The 18,954-nt window shown below is 38.4% G+C and overlaps 1 protein-coding gene across 4 annotated transcripts in view; it reads left to right on the top strand.

Annotated features, from left to right (window-relative positions):
• SOX6 (SRY-box transcription factor 6) overlaps window positions 1–18,954 on the top strand; it is a 636,653-nt gene that overhangs the window by 598,456 nt on the left and 19,243 nt on the right. For all 4 annotated transcript variants that reach the window (XM_060103234.1, XM_060103233.1, XM_060103231.1 and 1 more), the window contains one exon: window positions 1,796–1,904. In XM_060103234.1, the coding sequence (XP_059959217.1) occupies window positions 1,796–1,904 (109 nt within the window). The remainder of the gene's footprint in view (window positions 1–1,795; window positions 1,905–18,954) is intronic.

Genomic DNA, 18,954 nt, shown 5'->3' with positions numbered 1-18,954 from the left:
GTGAAACTCTCGTCTGGCTTGTGGTCGCTCTTTGTTGTGGCCTGCATCTGGGTTAATTTGTTCTTGTGCAGCGGCAGTGTCACATAAGAAGATATTGGGGAACCATACCTAATTTGCTTTTTATTTTCACTCTGTTTTTTATAAGTGTGGTGTTTCAGAGGTTTCCCCGCATACCGCTATTGTAACTAGTTAGTATTACCCAGTTGGGGAAATTCATGATTATAATTTTGTTGCAGTCTTTCATAGAAATGTTGCTAGATTAAAGCAAGGTTTATACTGTGTTATCTTCCAACACAGATTTCAACATATTCCATGATGAAGGGGAACTGGAAGACTTCCTACACAATTTGACTGATGGGAATTAATTATAGAAATATAATGATATTCAAAAATAATCATATTAGAAAGCACAAACGTAGTGAGACTGTACAAATGAGACACAGCCTCTATCAAGTAATTGTATGTTTGCTCTTTAAGAATATTTCCAAGTTTCTAAACATCTTACAGAAGAGAACACTAAGAGTGTTTCCGTCTGATGCCGAACATGCCTAGTACAGAACTAGGTCATTGAACAATAGACTGAAGAGCAATCAGCGCTCTACTGCTGCATAATGCATTAAGTATAACATGCAGAAACCATTCCCAGAGCTGGAAGCTGCTATTTCATGTCTGTAAATTCAAGCTGACATGACATTTAATATTGTTTCATAGTAATGAACAACAAGGTTTCATTCATTCATAAGCACAACACAAAGCCAAGTTTGAGTCTGGAGAGTAGCAAGAAGGAGAGAAGGGGACACGTGCTGTGTTTCTGCAGACAGGAACACCATGTTAATTATGATCAATGAGCCCTCTGCTACTGATCCAGAGAGCTACAGGAGGAGAGTTCACTGTGATGTTTCAGACTCCTGATCCTAGAAGAGCAGGTTAACAATGAAAACATCTTGGTGTTTCCCTACTATAATGGCAAGAGTGTTTAACTTTCCTGACTCAAGGCCTGGCCAGGAGTAATGTTCTCCTTTTCACTTACCAGGAAGTTACAGTTCGAACTCCTCAACAAAATAGTAGTATCAGGGCTTCCCTGGTGGCGCAGTGGTTGAGAGTCCGCCTGCCGATGCAGGGGACACGGGTTCGTGCCCCAGTCCGGGAAGATCCCACATGCCGCGGAGTGGCTGGGCCCGTGAGTCATGGCCGCTGAGCTGGCGTGTCCGGAGTCTGTGCTCCGCAACAGAAGAGGCCACAACAGTGAGAGGCCCGCTTACTGCAAAAAAAAAAAAAAAAAAAAAAAAAATAGTAGTATCAAAGCCATCATCTAGTCTGCCTGCTTTGAAATATTTGTTTTTGAAATCTTCTTGCCTAAAATTCTGATTCGTATTTTTCCAGGAGTACCAATGCAAACTATGATCTCTACAAAGGAAAATTCCTCTCCCATTGAATAACAGTGTATTTTAATGGAAACTGCTCTTTCAAATTTGGCAGTTTTGGCTCACACCTTTCATTTGCATTCCTTTTAGAATACTGGAGCGAATCCAACAGAGAGATGTGCAGTACAGCCTTGGCAGGTCACCTGCCACAGATTTCCTTTCCTTATAGGTACTATGGTTTAGGTGCTGTCAACACTGTCAGTGCCGTAAACAGGCTTTAGTGGAATCTTCCTGAAAAGTTTTCTGAGCTCAAGTTGGTCAGCAATGATGTTTGTAAATCCAAGTTTTGTCCATTAAGAAAGATAGAAACTGGAAGGAAAAAGTGGCTGCTTTGGAAGCTAGTATAAGTCTCTGATTATTCTTTCCTCTAGGAAAGAACACGCTTTGAAAATTTGGGGCCCCAGTTAACAGGAAAGTCAAGTGAAGATGGAAAGCTGGGCCCAGGTGTCATCGATCTTACTCGGCCAGAAGATGCAGAGGGTGAGTGGCTTTTCTGTTCTGCTGCTCTGTGTGTTTCTAGAGGTGTGCCTGAGGTAGAGGTAGGATCTTCATGGTCTTTCTTGGGAGTCACCAGATCAATTTTCTTGGCAAATCAGAAGAAATGTTAGGCTTCATTATATGTTATAGTCGAGGACTTTGAAATTCAGCTAGATTGTATGTTACTGAACACATAGCAATCCAAATACTTCAAGGTGCCATTTTAAAGTTTTAAAATAAAAGAACCCTCTACATTTCAATGAAGAACAGAATTCTGTGTTTCATCCACCTCATGACATTCTTATTAAAAAAAAAAAGGACAAACATACAAAGGAAGATTTTTTTACCCCCAAGTCAAGTGATTCCCAGGTGCAATCAAACCATTTTGGAAACTAAATTATAGTTTGAAGCAGATCTAGCATAAAATTAATAATTGCTTGGGCAAGGCCCAGCCTGTGTCTGGGTACTAACCGTTATAAAGTCTTTTGAAAGTCTGGATGGAAAAGACTAGCTTTACTCTCCACGTGTTTACCCACAGCACTATCAACGCCTGTCCGCTCCTCTTCCTTTCCTGTTTGTTTGTTTTAAATACACAAGCAGCAAAACAGCAGAGATTGCTCCCCAGAGGCTGGGTACAGTCTATGAGTTAAGTCAGCACTTTAGTAGTAGCGTTGCCTGGTTATTTACTGTGTCATCCCAGAGTAGGGACTGGTCTTCCCGTTAGCCGTTCCTGTGTCAGAATCCCTCCCACCAGTCAGGGAAGATTAATTTGTTCTCTTTAGAGTAACAGAATACTTCATCCATCTCAGGTCCCAGCTAAAGTCCTTTAGCTTGAGGGGAAAAATCTTACTATTATCCCTTTTACTGGCAGGATTCCTTCCAGGACCCTAATCCCTTGAAAACACATGAAGACATTTCATAGCAGCATCTGAACTGAGCATGGCTTCTAGTGGTAGCTTGGGGCCATCCGAGGCAGTTCAGAAATCCCTGGCATGAGCGCTAAGAAATGGGTAGTATCAGACTTAGGAAGTACTTCAGAGAGTTTTCAGAAGGCAGGTTTTTCATGCCAGTGGGAGAGACTAATGTTTAATGATAGTCCTGGGGACAAGGTGTTAAAATAAACTCTGATTGGTATGTGCATGTGTGAGGGAAGTGGGGAAGGAAGGGAAGGGAAGGGAAGAGGAAAAGGAAGAGGGGGAGGGGCAGGAAAGGAGGAATAAAGAGGACTCAAAACCAGAAATATACTCACTGTCTTCCATGCAGAATGTGTATTGAGAGCACAATGACACTGACATTTTTATAGGCACTTAGAAGTACGTGATTTCCCCCCTGGTGAGGATTGAGGTTCTGTGGTCTAGGGAACTAGTTATTCAGGTGTGGCACATCTCAATTTTGTTGGAAGATGGTACTACAGAGTACCTAAATCTTTGACCAGACACAGTGAAATAATACTCTACATCACTTTGGAGTATCCAGTCTGTTCATTTTTCCGTAGACTAGGAGTTACAGAGTTCTACTGCCTTATCCTTGTTCTAACAGAGTTTTCTTAATCTGTCATTCAGCTTTCTTCACTTACTTCTTAACTGTACAATAGGCATAAAGTCATTTGCCTCTTAGTAATGCTAATAATCTAGTTGATGATATCATGTGCTTGGTAAGTTAAAAATCATGGTCAGAGTTATTAACCATTATGAAAAGAAAAAGTGAAAAGCTTAACTGTAGAGAAACATACAGTATAGAAAAATCTGTGGAACTTCCATTCAGTATCCAGATTGTCTGGATTCAAACCAATTTCCTAGTTACTTTGCTTTTTTTAAGCAAACATTTATCAAGCATTTATATGCCAGAGAATACGCTAAGCTTTTAACACATGTTTTCTCATTTAAATCATATACAACTCTGTAAAGAAGGTTTTTTTTTTCCATTTTATGGATGAGAAAATTAAGGCTGAGAATAGTTAAGTAACTTGCCACAGGTCACATAGCGAGTAAGGGTAGAGCTGATCCCAGGCAGCCTGGCTCCAGAACCCAAGCCATTAAGTACTGTGCTATCCTGCACCCCCTGTATATACAGATGCGGAAGTGGTGCCTTCATTTTTCTGAACAAACACCTTGTGACCTTCCTCAGTGTGGCCCATTTCCTCTCCCCTAAATATAGCAAGTCATGCCATGCACCAGCTCTCGTGTTACTCTGTCACACATAGCAGCAATGCCTGATGACGGTAATAGTAGAAGGGCTGTAGTGGCCCAGGAGCTTAAGGAGCGTGTGAAAACCTCCCTTCAGAAGCTTGCCCAGAGTTGCCATTGAGCCCTCGTGCGCTTTTGGGGGACTGTGAGTTCATGAATGGAGTCAAGTTACCTGCTCTAAAACCAGCAGAAGTGCAGTGCCTTTGTGAGGACTGCTGGGATGCGCAGCAGCCTTCTGCTGACTTCAGGATATTTCCTGGCATCTGTTCAAGCGTAAGCTGATTGCAAAGCCTGCTGGAGTTGCAGTTCATATTAAAGTCAGAGTAGATAACAGGTATACATACTTTCTCCACTTTGCTCCTCCATAGTTCCCTTAAGAGGAAGGGTAAGAAGGAAATGAAGTGAAAGAATACCTAAAAAATTTATTCACTCCTTCAGTCAGTCTTGGTCTAAAAAGCAAACAAACAAACAGACAAACATTTCTTGAGTGCCTGTTCTGTGTGCCGGTCCCTGAACTAGACACTGGATAAAACAAAGGAAGCAAAACAAATATGTTCCTGACCTCTTGGAACTTAAAGTCTAGTGAAGAAAGACAGAAGATTAAAAGGGTAATGCATACATAGATACATAAGACAGATATAATTATCACTGAGAAAAGTACTAAGAAGATCAAGACTTCTTTGCTCCTCACAGAGGTTCAGAGCGAAAGCTACTTAGGTAAGCTACATTGGCAGGGAAGTTCTGTAGCTCTCACCCAGGATGTCATCCCTTCTTAGTCCACACATGGTCATCTCCATGTTTCCTCTGGCTTTGGACCAGTTAAAATCTTTTTGCAGCTTTATTGACATATAATTGACAAATAACATTGGTGCAGATTTGAGGTGTACAATGTGATGATTTGATACACGTATATATTGGGAAATGATTACCACAGTAAGGTTAGTTAACACCTCTGCACCTCACAGATTACCTTTTTTTGATGAGAAAATTTAAAAACTACTCTGTTAACAACTTTCAAGTATACAAGACAATATTTTTAACTATAGTCACCCTGCTGTATATTAGATCCCCAGAGCTTATTCATCTTTATAACTGGAAGTTTGTACTCTTTGACCAACATCTCCCCATTTCCCCCACCGTCTAGTCCCTGGAAACCACCATTGTACTCTCTGTTTCTATGACTTCAGGCTTTTTAGATTTCACATATGTGTGAGATCATATAGTATTTGTCTTTCTCTGTCTGACTTCACTTAGCGTAATGCCTTCAAGGTCATCCATGTTGTTGCAAATGGCAGGGTTTCCTTCTTCCCTTTTATGGATGAATAATATTTTTATCCCATTCAAAATATGTATATATAACTATATAACATATTATATATATGTAATACATAATATCACTTATCACATGCATTTATATATATGTATATATAAAACAGTCTCTTTATCCATTCATCTGCTGATGTATACTTAGGTTGTTTTCTGTGTCTTGGCTATTGTGAATAATGCATAATGGCAGCTTTAAGGGGCTATGCCCTTCTTCTCCTTGCACCCCATTCTCCTGTGTGGCTTCTGAAGCAACTAAAGTAAGCCTGGCTTTCCAGGAAAATGTCTGCTGCCAGTTGCGAAAATGCCAATATCACTTAGTAAGCAACTTGTAGACCTGCTTCATAGCTTTGAACATGGAAGCAGCAAGGGAAAGGTCACCAAAAGAGGCAGCTGTGCGTGTGTATTAACCACTCATCAAAATCAAATGACAAAACCGTAAGCCAGGAAAACAGAAATTAAAAATATAAAAGGCAAATGTCTTCAAAATTTTATTTTTAAAGTCCAGCTGTTATTTGGCTTGAATATGACAAGACAGCATTTCTTGTTCACCACGATATTTATAAAACTACAAATTCATCGGTGCTGGGGGCTTAGGAAACATGTTTAAGGTCTTGTTATACTTTGGAGCATTTGTTGGCTTTATATGTATTGAGCGCACAAAAGTTGTTAGCTCCTATGTAGGGCATGTAAGGAAGAGAGGACTCAATTAATTGAGTCTGTCACCATGTATTAAGAATGATGAACAGATGTTTAACTTTTTATGGACTTTTCATACGGCGTTTCCCCTCTCCTTGTTCTCCTTAGGCAAGAGTGCAATTCTTATCCCAACCCTCCTAATTTCAGGGTTGCAAAGTATAGTAGAAAGGGCTCTGGTCTGGTTATTGGGAAATTTGGATTAAAGTTCCTTTGCTAAACGAAGGCAAATAAGTGACGAATGCCCCTGGGCTTAACTTTATCTTTTAAAAGAGGTATGTTGGATTCCATTATTTCTAGGGTCCCCTCCAAATGCAAGATTGTTATTAGGGTCTTCATGAAACATAGAGTATGTTTATTACAAGAAAGGTGATCTGTCCACAATAGCTTTCACTTGGTTTTTTCTTCAGAGAAATAAAAGAGGAGACCAATATCTTTGAGAGTATATTTGTACCACTTGCTGAATCGAATTTTCAAGTCTTTGATCTTTTCTTTTTATTAATGAGAATGATCTTTTCTTTTTATTAATGAGAAGATCTCTCCAGTAGCATTTCCTAATTACCTTTCACAGATGGACCCCCCCCACTTCCCTCTCTTCTTCTTCTCTTCCCCCCAGCAATGATAGTTGTAGCCTGCCTTATTTTTTATATTCTCTCCATTCTGTTTCTTCTCTCTCACACACCTGGGGCCTCTAAAGGGACACTTTTCTTTTTTTCTTTTTTTCAGAATAGTTTGGGTAAGAAAACCTTCTTCTAACACCTCTTCTAATTCTCAACTTCAATTATTGTGTCCCAGCCTCAGAGGGAGGCAACACCTCATTTTATTTTGTTTTGTTTTGTTTTGTTTTTTCACACCTCATTTTGACTTGGAGCATAGTGGAATATGAGCTCTAAAAGGGATGAGCTCTGAAAGTGATTACCATTAGGCAGGCTTTTGGACCCTGGGTTGGAACTGTAATGATGTGCTGTCCTCCATGTATTAAAAACTTGCATTGCTTTGAATGGAAATGGATATGTGCACCAAGAATAACCCCTTTTAGAAGGGGTTGCTCTCAGGTTCTCAGATTTGCTTAGAAAGGTTTTATAGATTTGTACTGAATTTGTGAATTGGATCCCAGCCAAGATGGCCTTAACCCTTCTGAAAGCTTCATTTTTTTTGTGAACTTCTGATTGCTTCTAAGTTTTAAATCTCAGGATAGCTTTATTATTGTCAACTTAAGCTCTCTGTTTATAGACAAATAACAGGGACTGCATCTTTTCCTCTTTTTCCTTAAAAAATGCACCACTTAATGTGAATGTCTTCTCCTAAAAATCCTGCTTACCCTTTGATCCATACTCTGGGAAATCTTTGAAGCTTTTTGCGTTTCCTTTCCCCTCCCTGGATCCTTACTCCTGGTAGAAAAGGAAGATTGACCTGATGATACACGGCTCATTCAAGGCAGCAGAGGAAAGCTGTAGTATAATCTGGGGAGGGATTTAAAGGCTACATGTGCTTACACTTTGGAATGTAAAGGTCATTATTTGTTCAAGCCCACCAGAATACAGTGCTTCACATGACAACATTTAGCTTCGCAGAATTGGAACAAGAGAGAGACATGTAATCAAATTTACAATTCCATCCAAGAAATCCCTTTTTATATCCCTGACAAGTAGTCATCTCACTTCTGTTCAAATGCCTCTAATAGTCTCATGACAGAAAACTGACTACTTCTGGAGAAGCTCATTCCGGTTCTAATTTTTAATTCTTTGTTATTTGTCTTTGCTTCCTTATAACCTCTACTCATTGGTTCTAGTCTGACTTTTGGATTCCAACAAAATAAAGCTTACCATTTCTCCACGTGACACCCTTTCAGATATTTCCTCAAGGGTTAGGAAACTTAAATTCCAGTTGTTCTACCCTAAGCAAGTCAATTCCTTTCCCTGAATTTTCTCAGCTGTAGGTGAGGAAGTTGGTGTAGATGATTTCTGGTTTTTAAACTCTTATCTTACTGCTGTACAATTGAAATCATTCACCTTTAAGTCAACTAGAAAGTAACAAGTGTAAATTAGGGACCACACCATCTTTAAAATAAGTGAAATTATTATTGAAATATATCAGAGATGATATGTCTTTGTCCAAGAAGGTATCCAAGTACTAGATTGTATATCAAGAATAAAAGATGGGGAATTATACATATTAAAATAAAAGATCCAGGGAAATCCAGAGGGAGAACCAACCAGAGTTTTGCTGTGGGCTTATGGGTCTGGCCTTCCATAGCTGCCTAAAATAGCATTTCCAGGCATCTCAGAAAAATGAATAGGCAAAGCAGTCTGTATGGAACCAGCAGGCTGAGGCCTGAGGCCAGGATGGGTGGCCAGGGAGACCCCAGACATGGTGAAAACTGAGTAACAGCCACACAGGCTGGGAGATAAGCAGAGTTCAAAAAGCCCTTGGCTCTGGACTAACTCTGTGGTATCACAAAAATGTATTTTACTGTGGATATAAACAGTTTTAGAGGATCCTGTGCACCAGTTTATATCAGCACTATATATAAAGTGCAGCTCTCTTAAACAAGCAAATAAACTTCTCTTAAAGAAATATATTTGCTGTGTCTTAAAAGCGCCCAAATAACTTTTAATGTTGGTAGAAAACAATTTCCATTGAACTTTCCAAGTGATGGATAGTCCTGATGGAATAAGAGAGTGAAACGTCAAGATTCTTGTATAACTCCATCCCCTAATACTCCATAAAGGGAATTCAACCTGCTTCTTAGAGTTGCTTAAGCTAGAAAAGCCCAATCAAAGACCCAGCCTCCCTTTCGTGAGGAGCCTAGCCCTGTCCAAGAGCTGGTTTCTCATTGGGCTGCCTTCTCTAAAGAGGTATCATTGACAGTGTCACCATACACACAAAATTATCTGGTTTTCTGACTGAATATCCTCTGTTCTGGGGAATAAATGCTTGTCTATGCCATTACTGAATCACACAGAAGTGCTCCCCCATCTTGCTGTAGCAACTGGGTGACAAAAGATTTAACGCTATCTACCATGAAAATTAGACCCAAGACAAGAACAGCTGGCACATGTTCCCAATGGGACTGCAGAATCAGTCTATGGTTCCTCAACAGTATATATGTCTGCTTCACATAAACCAACATAGTAGAATAAACGCTGACTGATAGAGGTCTATCTGCCTTGTCTGGACTAACTGTGTAGTGATTGTTGAGGTGTGGACCTTGTCTAGTTCCCTGTCCCTAGAATCCTCTTCTCTTGGCAGCAAGAGCCACTTGACTTCCCATCTGCAGGCTATAGAATTCAGCCCAACCTTAGGCTGGTGGAATTTAAAGAGTCTCAGGCCATTTTGGTGTGCTCTTTAAATTCTCTCTGCTTAAGGTCAAGACCGAACTTGAGAACAACTTTTTTTTCCCTTTTTTTTTTTCCCCCAGTTGGTCCTTTCCTTCTTTTCAAGTTCTGATAACTGTGCTTCTAACTTATTCACAAAATTCAATAACCGACCAGCTCTCCCCTATTTTCTGTTACTGACTTCCCCATCTTTTTTTCTTTAACTAAGAAATTTTTATCTTTGAATATCTCCTTCTTTTAGATACACTGTCTCATTTTACTCTATCACTGTTTGTTTACACACACTATCTGTCATTTCATCCTCTTTAGAGGTGGTTCTCTGTAGACTGAGCCACAAGTTCTGATAGCCAGGTCTTTCCAAACAGGGTCTATCCCTACTCAGAGTCCCCCAATCTTTAATTTTACCCACATGTTCAAGTTATAATTTACCAATTATCTCTTATGTACACAGCACTGTTACGAGCACAGAGAGAAGGATTTTTTTAAAAAATGGACTATACTGAATTCTTCAAGAGCTAGTAATGTAGTTGGGATAATAATATTAGCATACACAGAAAGCAGAACAACCTAAGGTGTTATGTGTTATAGTACATCATTAGAGAAATAGAAAAGAGTGCTATTTAGAAGAGGAACCTACAGCGCTTTGTTGACGGCCATGATTCTGGAAGGTCTGATAGAAATATAGCTGGAGATAAGCCTAGGTTTGGAAAAACAAAGAGAAGGAGAAGAACTTTCAGTTGAGGGAATAATCCAAGCAGACACAGAAACGGTAAAGTACACGGACATTCACAAGGAAGTTCCAGAAAAGAAGAGTCACTTCTCAACTCTGTGTTCTCCACCAAGCCCAATACAAAGCTTTCCACATATTTATACTCAGTGAATATTTGTTGAATTGAATATGTTATAAAAATAGCTGGGTTCCATACTGTGGAGGGCCTTGAGAGTCAGGCTGACGAATTTGGACTTTGCCACCAACTAAATAGGCATTAAACTTTAGTTGTTCAAGATTGACTTAGATTATGTATAGAGGTTAAAAATAATGGAAAAGCAGAAGTTAGGTTGGTCTTGGTGGTCTGTTAGTCTCTTTATTCCTCTGTTCTCTTTAATGTCCTTTTAGAGGGGCTATTCAATGGCTGTCTTTTCATATTACATCATGGGAGAGCTGAGTAGGTGTTAGGAGGGTTTTTATTCAAGTCATTTTTAAAATACCTCTTTTCCTCCTGGGTATAATACTCATTTATGTATGATTTCACTTTGTCTGCTGTGACTGTTCGAAGCCTTACAGATCAGTCTTGTACTTTTGCCTCTCACTAGAGGAGAGTGATCTTTTTAAAATGATTTTGTTCAGTGGATATTTACCCTTAGACATGATGTCCCAAATAAGGTCATGGTACCAGAGGGAAGAGATTGTGTAAGAACTCATCAATATTTGCATTATACTGTAAACTGTTAAATTTAGGAGTAGGCTGTAAAAAGTAACTCTGAACTAAAACTTAATATCCCAAGTCACAGCCGTGGAGAGAAGAATTTCATAAGCAGTATATTCAGCCACTTAAAATTTTTACTAAAAATAAAAATTGCACCTTACTAGCTTATGTATATTTACTTTCATGGCAGAGAAATCACTTCATGCTTCTTCAGTATACGCTGACTTTTCACTAGGAAGGTTGATCCTGCATGAGGACAAAATGAAAAATGATAACAGCAGCTACTCCATGCTGCAGAGTCACAGAACTGCTGGTAGAGGAGAAAGGAAAAACAATTGTCAAATGTCCCTGAAACTTCCCTGCCCTTTATTTATTATACAGTCAGTAATACTAATTCTTTGTTATTCCAGTGAGTCCTTTATAAAAAGCTGATCTATAAATTCTCAAGATAATGGTTTCTTTTTTTTTTTTTTTTTTTCATTTTTTCTGGCTTGGACTGAGCAGCATAGTCTGGTTACAGGCCCCACAGGTGGGAACTGGGGAGGTGTGAGATGGTTTTTTTGATTGTGTCTTAATGCATATTCAATACATTTTAGTTCTATATCATAGGGACACTCTTGAAATATATTTTTAGCTTTGGGTCAGAAAAGAGGCTCCATTAAGTAGAAAATTGCACTCTCCAGCTAAGGAGTGTGCTGGAGATTATAACTATGCCGAAGGACAGGACTGTGCAGTATAGGAAGTATCACCCAGGTATGGGGAAAGACTAGAAAGGGAACAAATATGAGTTAAGCACCTGCTATGTTCTTGGTACTAGAATAGACATTCTACTACTTCTACCCCCATTACTACTGCTACTATTTCTAAAGGCAGCTACTGTTTAATGAGTGGGTACTGGGTTCCAGTCACTGCTAGGAAATTTATGTTCCCACTTAATCCTTACAATGATCCGGACAAGCAGAAATTATTAGCTCTCTTTTATAAGGAGATGAAACTGTAGTTTAGAGAAGGGAAATAATTTACCCAAGGTTACTTAGGAAAGATCAAATCAAAATTCAAACCCACATCTGTCTAACTACATAGCATCTGAGCCACACTGACTCCCATTTTTCTCCAAGATGAGCTGATTCAGTTAGTTGCCTTTGTTGAAGTAGTTTTTTCCTGTTGGTTTACATTAAAAAGCAGAAAAATTTAATGAGAAATAGAAACCTGTGAAAGTTTTTTTTTTCCAATCTTTCAAACCACACAAATATTAAGTACCTTTCAAATACTTTCACCAGATTCTCAGGGCAAAGAAGTTTTGATAGACTACAAAATTGAGTTGATTACCCCAAATCCTTGTGCCCTCTCCTTCTAATACTGTCTAGTTCCATATCCCTAACCTTAAAAAAATTAGTTTCTACTGCACCTGTGATCTGCGTCTCTCATTCTAGTAAAAGGCAGATTCCCTGGGACAAATGAAATGAAGAAGAAAGACCAACTAAGTTAATTTTGTTAAGAGTTTTTAATCTAAGTCTGGATACCATTGAAACAATTCAGCTGACCATTTTAGAAATTTACTTTGATGGCAAGTGTGAAACTTTGGGAATGGTTACATTTGAGTTCATTGTGATTTTGCCATTTACTAACTATGAGATTTGGGCAGTTTAACTTCTCTAACCTCAGACGTGGATTAGATGATCTTTAATATCCCTCTCATGTTAAAATTCTCTAATTCTATGAGCATGTTTTATCCATTTCATATTGACTCTATCGGGAAGGTCCCATCATATGCTTATTTGAATATATGCTTCAGTTGTATATATTTACACAAACCCGACAGCATTAGAATAGCTTTCAGATTTAATATTTCCAAAAAGCTCTGACATGCCTTATCATCCTTTCAGGATTTCCCCGGAAGTGAGAGGCCAGGATTTCAGATTTGTACAGTGTGGAAAGTCAATAAAAGAAGTAAGATTAGAACCAATGATCTCTGACTTCCAAACAGCTGTGGGTACATTTTCCCATTAAAGCCATTTTTATTTTATAGAGGGTTCAAGTAAGGCAAAGTACTTAACAGAATATAAGAAATAAATGGGATTTATACAAAATCTGATTTCAGAAATTCCCAGGTTCTAAAGCAACATGTAGACATCTGAATCTCACTCTAAAATTTTCTCTGTCGAAGATGTCAAATGCTCTCTGCTATGTCATTTGAGTACTTACCTTATGCCAGCTTATGCACCAGACCCTAGCGAAGCAGTTATGAATAAGACACAGTGTTGTTCCTGCCCTTTTAAGGTGCATAGTCTAGTGAAGAAGGTGGGCAGATACAACTGGCAATTTGGATAAAATATAGTAAATGTAAGATAGAGGCAGGCACAGGGTGCTGTGGGAGCCTAAAATACTTAGCCCAACCTGACGAACCGGGTAAGACTGGGCAAGATGATCCCTGACATGAGTCAAAGAATGAGTTGATTGCAAGATGGAGAGGAAATTCCAGGAAAAGGGAAATCATGGACTCCTAGTATAAAGCAACATGGTATATAGAGAACCAGAAGTAGTTCAGTATTATAAAGCAAAAAAATTTCAAGTAGAGTAGCTAGAGATGAAACTGGAGACATAGTAGAGAGCCGGGTCATGGAGAGCCTTGAATACCATACTAAGGAGTTTGGACTTCATCTTTTGGGCATTAGGGAGCCACTGAAGACTTTAATATAAGAGTGCTCTGGTCAGAATTGCATTTGTGATGGATTACCCTGGCTAAAATTAGGAAGAGGTATTTAAGTAGAGACTGGGGACTCAAAATTGGAAATAAAAATCAGCTAGAAGGCTGGTATTTAAAATAGTCCACCAGAGAGAATGAGGCCAAGGCAATTGATGAGTGATAAGGGTGGAAATGAAAGGTTGGATTTAGTAGTATCTTTGTTAACTAACTCTGAGATTTGCTTCATCTTGGTTTGTGCTTCTTAATTTCATGTAGAGTCTATGGTAGTATATTGAGTTGGATGAAGCCAGAAGCTACTGAGCAACATGAATTATTTAGTCTACCAGCTTTTCACCAGCCTCTGTATTCTCCAAGGGAATCTGCTTGAATCTGAGACTGGTTCTCCTGAAAACTTAGGGAGCCAGAACCTATTTTTGTCTTATTTCCTCCACAGTGGTCTCTGGTTCAAACTTAAATAATGCCTCTTTGCCTGGACTCAACAGCTTGTAAGCCCTCTCCTGTGCATACAAATAGCAAATAGATAATAAGTAGAGTATTTGATGTTCTGTGCTACTTTCAGGTCATTAAAATAAAGAATCACATAAGTTATCTCAGTTGCCCTAGGATCCTGTAGTTGAAATAAGATAAAGGGCTCTGTTGAGCTGTCTGTGTAAAGCAAATATAACTTGAGAATTAAAAAAAAAAAAAAAAAGTAAACATGGGCACCAAAACTGCAAGCAGGAGACCCTTGAAAACACAGCCTGGTGTATCACTGGTTAGAATTTCCTTCATTTTGCAAAGCCACGAGCCACATGCATCAGCTCACCACAAAGTCATTAAGCCTTTTTAAGCTCAGATGAAAAACATTAACAAATACCACAAAAGGCTTTAGTATAGCCCCTTTGTTCACCCACATATGGCACTTTATAACTCCTGCGCCACTCTGGTCGTGGTGTTTGTTTAAGCTGCCTCCATCAGGCTGGTCCTGAAAGAACAAAAGACATCTTGAGCAATCCTAAGCAGGAAATGGGCTAATCTAAACATGGTTTGTGACACTTTAAGTAGAATAGAAAGGGGAGGGATTGATTAGTCATTAATGTCCAATTGGCTCCATATGGATGTTGCAATAATAAAGCCTTTTTTCAGAGCAGTAGCAGAGTTATTGAATTAGAGGTTTATGTTTCCTCAGAGCTGACCTTAGGGAATTCCCTTTTGGTTCTTCTTGTTGATCTTTTAAAGAGAATGGAGTTTCCAATAGGAAAAAATAGAAGCCTTATCTACAATAGCACTTGCTCATAATCCTGCAACCAAGGAATGCATTAATTTAGCATTGTTTTAATCCCTGCTGTAATTTCACTCCTTAGTGCTTTCTTTGCATGCTCTTGCATCTTTGGACCAATTAGATAGTGGCATGAACTTCATAACTGGTAATAGGCTCCTTTAATGTGCTTAACAGTGCAGGGAAATGGCATCCTTACAGGGGGAAAGCAATGTTCCAGCCAAGAAATGGTGGGCTTTGAGATTCAGAATTATTTCATGTCACTGAATAGTGCCTGGGGTAGCTTTGGTGTAGGAGAAATGCACTAGACTTAAAGTCAGAAGACCTAAGTTCTAGATCTGGCTCTGTTCCTTGTTAGCAATATACTAGCAGCTGGTTATTTCAGAGGCTGGTAACTCACCTCTCTGAGCCTTGGTTTCCTTATCTATAATGTGAAGGGAATATATTTACCCTCCTACCCATTTCAAAGGATTGTAAGGAGGATTGAGATAATGTATTTACTGAAAGCACTTTGTAAATATTATTGTAGGTAAAATTCCTTAGTACACTTGGTGTTTCTATTCTGGAAACTGATCTCTGGTCTAGACTAGTGAAAAACATAAACTGTTCTTTAAAAGAATTACTTTGGTACTCTAATTAGTGAAATGTCTGTTTGCAAATTGTCCAGCGGAATTTTTTCTTTATGTGTACACTACATATGTTTATATCTCTATCTATGTATCATCTATCTATCTAATTTATTCAGTAAATTTCTTGGTGAGTTCAATACTTGAGGTAAGTAGGGCATTTGAGGTAGGTAGGGATTAAAGAACCTTAAAATGAAAATAGGGAAATGAAAATTTTCCTATGGCTTTCCCCTGCATTGGTCAAATGAAGAATTAACACTTTAATCAAAGTACCACAGGTCATTCATCTTTTGTTCCTGTACCTCTGGTTCCTTTTTTTTCTTCTGAACCAACCTCTAGTTCAGAAGAACTATGCATCCATATTTTGCATTTGCCATCTTTAAGTCATGACACCCATCAGTAAGTCATTCTTTGCTAACCTATCTAGCTAATCCTCTATAAAAGACACAGAGCTCGGGCCTCCCTGGTGGCGCAGTGGTTAAGAGTCCGCCTGCCGATGCAGGGGATACGGGTTCGTGCCCCGGTCTGGGAGGATCCCATATGCCGCGGAGCGGCTGGGCCCGTGAGCCATGGCCGCTGGGCCTGCGCATCCGGAGCCTGTGCTCCGCAACGGGAGAGGCCACAACAGTGAGAGGCCCGCATACCGCAAAAAGAAAAAAAAAAAAAAAAAAAGACACAGAGCTCAAACCATACTCTTCCCCTGCTGGTATCCCTCCTTCTCTGAAGATGAACACATCAGTTCTCTAATGATTAAGGTTCTCGCTCAGCCATGGAATGTATTTTCCTGCCAAGTAAACCACTAGGATAGCCAAATCATCCATCTCTTTTATTTTCCAAGAAGAAATCAAATTTGAATTTCAAGTAGCCTTCTTATAATGAAAGTAAGTTCACTTTCTGGCAGTAAGTTGGAGTGCAAAGTTAGCAGAACTTCCATAATCATAGACAGACAGCTGTCAGCCATCCCTACAACATAGTGAATTAGACCTCTACAATATTAAGATACATTTGGTGGAATAAACTTGGTGAAAAAAATCCAACCTATGTCATATTAATAACTTCCTCCTTTCCTAATTTTTCATGTCTGCTTCTAATACTCCTTCATCTTCTACATTTTTGTTTCTGATGCACTCATGATCATTTTCTCTGTTAACTCAAATGTGTCATGTAACTCTTTCAAAATCCCACAGGAGAAAATTAACTATTCTGTTGATAGACTAAAGTAGTCTAAAATAGTGTGATTGTCAAGGACCCAATGGTGTATATTATATTTGTCTCTTTTTATTAGTAAGCAACCAATTGTAGCATTTTTTCCCCTCTTAATAATTCTTTTTGCTAAATGAGACTTTTTTTTTGAGTTCACAATGGACTGAATATGCCACACACTCAGGTTTACAGAAAAAAGAATCTTTCAGAAAAATATCACTTACATTCGTTTGTTTGGTTTTCTGTTTTACTTTGGTACTTTTGTTTTAACCTTTTTTGAACTAAGCACTGAAATATTTTATTTTGGATAGTATCCCATTGTATGTATATACCACAGTTTGTCCATTTTCCAGTTATTTTCAGCCTTTGGTTATTCTGAATAAAAGTGCTATTATATTCTGAAAAGTTCTCATTTGTTTGGGTAAGTATTTAGGAATAGAATTGCAGGTCATCGATGAATGTATATTTCACTTTAAAAGAAACTGCCAAGCTGTTTTCCAAAATGGTTATGCCACTTTAAACTTCTACTACCAATATGTTTGAGTTTCGGTTGCTCCATATCCTTGCCAACATTTAGTGTTGTAATCCATTCTAGTGGGTGCAAAATGGTATGTGGCTTTAATTGCCTTTTCCCGATGACTAATGACATGGAATACCTTTTCATGTGCTCAATGGCCATAACTGTTCTTCTTCTATAAAGTTTTTTTATGAGTCTTTTTGCCTATTTTTAAATTAGATTGTTTACTTTTTGTTTTTGGTAGAAGTTCTTTATATATTCTTGATACAAGTCTTGTCAGACATGTATTTTTCCCCAGTCTGGGCCTTAACATTTCACTTTCTTAACAATCACTTTTGATAAGCAGAGTCTTAATTTTGATAAAGTTCAATTTATTATTTTTCTTGTATATTTAGTGCTTTATCTGCCATATCTAAGAATCTTTGCTTACTACAAGGTCACTAAAATATTCTCCAAGATATTCCTTGAGGAGTGTTATAGTTTTTGCTTTTGTTTTAAATCATGATTCATCTCAATTAATTGTTGGGTGTGATGTGTGGTAAGAGGTCAAAGTTTACTTTTTTCCCCATATTTGTCCACTTGTTCTAGCACTGTTTGTTGAAAAAAATGATCATTTTTATTTTTATTTATTTATTTTTATTTTATTTTATTTTTTTAGAAGATGTTGGGGGTAGGAGTTTATTAACTTATTTATTTATTTTTGCTGTGTTGGGTCTTCGTTTCTGTGCCAGGGCTTTCTCTAGTTGTGGCAAGTGGGGCCACTCTTCATCGTGGTGCGCGGGCCTCTCACTATCGCGGCCTCTCTTGTTGCGGAGCACAGGCTTCAGACGCGCAGGCTCAGTAGTTGTGGCTCACGGGCCTAGTTGCTCCGCGGCATGTGGGATCCTCCCAGACCAGGGCTTGAACCCGTGTCCCCTGCATTAGCAGGCAGATTCTCAACCACTGCGCCACCAGGGAAGCCCCTAAAAATGATCATTTTTAATAGCCTAGGTCTTTATTGAAAATTTACCATATATGTGAGGAGGATTTAATTCTAGACTGTCTATTTTGTTCCACTGATCTATTTGTCTATTCTTTTTTAAAATTTTTATTGGGAGTATAGTTGCTTTACAATGTTGTGTTAGTTTCTACTGTACAGCAAAGTGAATCAGCTATACGTATACATATATCCCCTCTTTCTTGGATTTCCTTCCCATTTAGGTCACCGCAGAGCACTGAGTAGAGTTCCCTATGCTATGCAGTAGGTTCTCATTAGTTATCTGTTTTATACATAGTGTATATGTGTATATATATATATCGATAGTGTATATGTCAATCCCAATCTCCCAATTCATCCCACCCCCCCTTTTCCCCCTTGGTATCCATGTTTGTTCTCTATGTCCATGTCTCTATTTCTGCTTTGTAAATAAGATCATGCATTCCAATTTTTTCAGATTCCACATATATGCGTTAATATAATACATTTGTTTATCCTTTTAACAATCCCACACTGTCTTTATTACTCTAGTTTTTACAATGTCACAAAGCATTTTTTACTGTAAGTCTTGAAATCAGGTAGTTTGAATCCTCCAACTTTCTTCAAGTTTGTTTTGGATGTTTTTACTGCTTTATTTTTCATATAGTTTTAAAAATCATCTTGTCAATTTCTAAAAACAGTCTTTTGCAATTTTAATAGGATTGGGTTGAATCTATAGATAAATTTGGAAAGAATTGACATTTTTTTTTTTTTGTTTCTGCTTTATAACAATGTGAATCAGTCATACATATACATC

This window comes from Mesoplodon densirostris, chromosome 7, assembly GCF_025265405.1.
Source record: "Mesoplodon densirostris isolate mMesDen1 chromosome 7, mMesDen1 primary haplotype, whole genome shotgun sequence".
NCBI classification, from domain to species: Eukaryota; Metazoa; Chordata; class Mammalia; order Artiodactyla; family Ziphiidae; genus Mesoplodon; species Mesoplodon densirostris.
The sequence above is the reverse complement of the archived record's forward strand: the minus strand, read 5'-3'. Positions and strand labels throughout refer to the sequence as shown.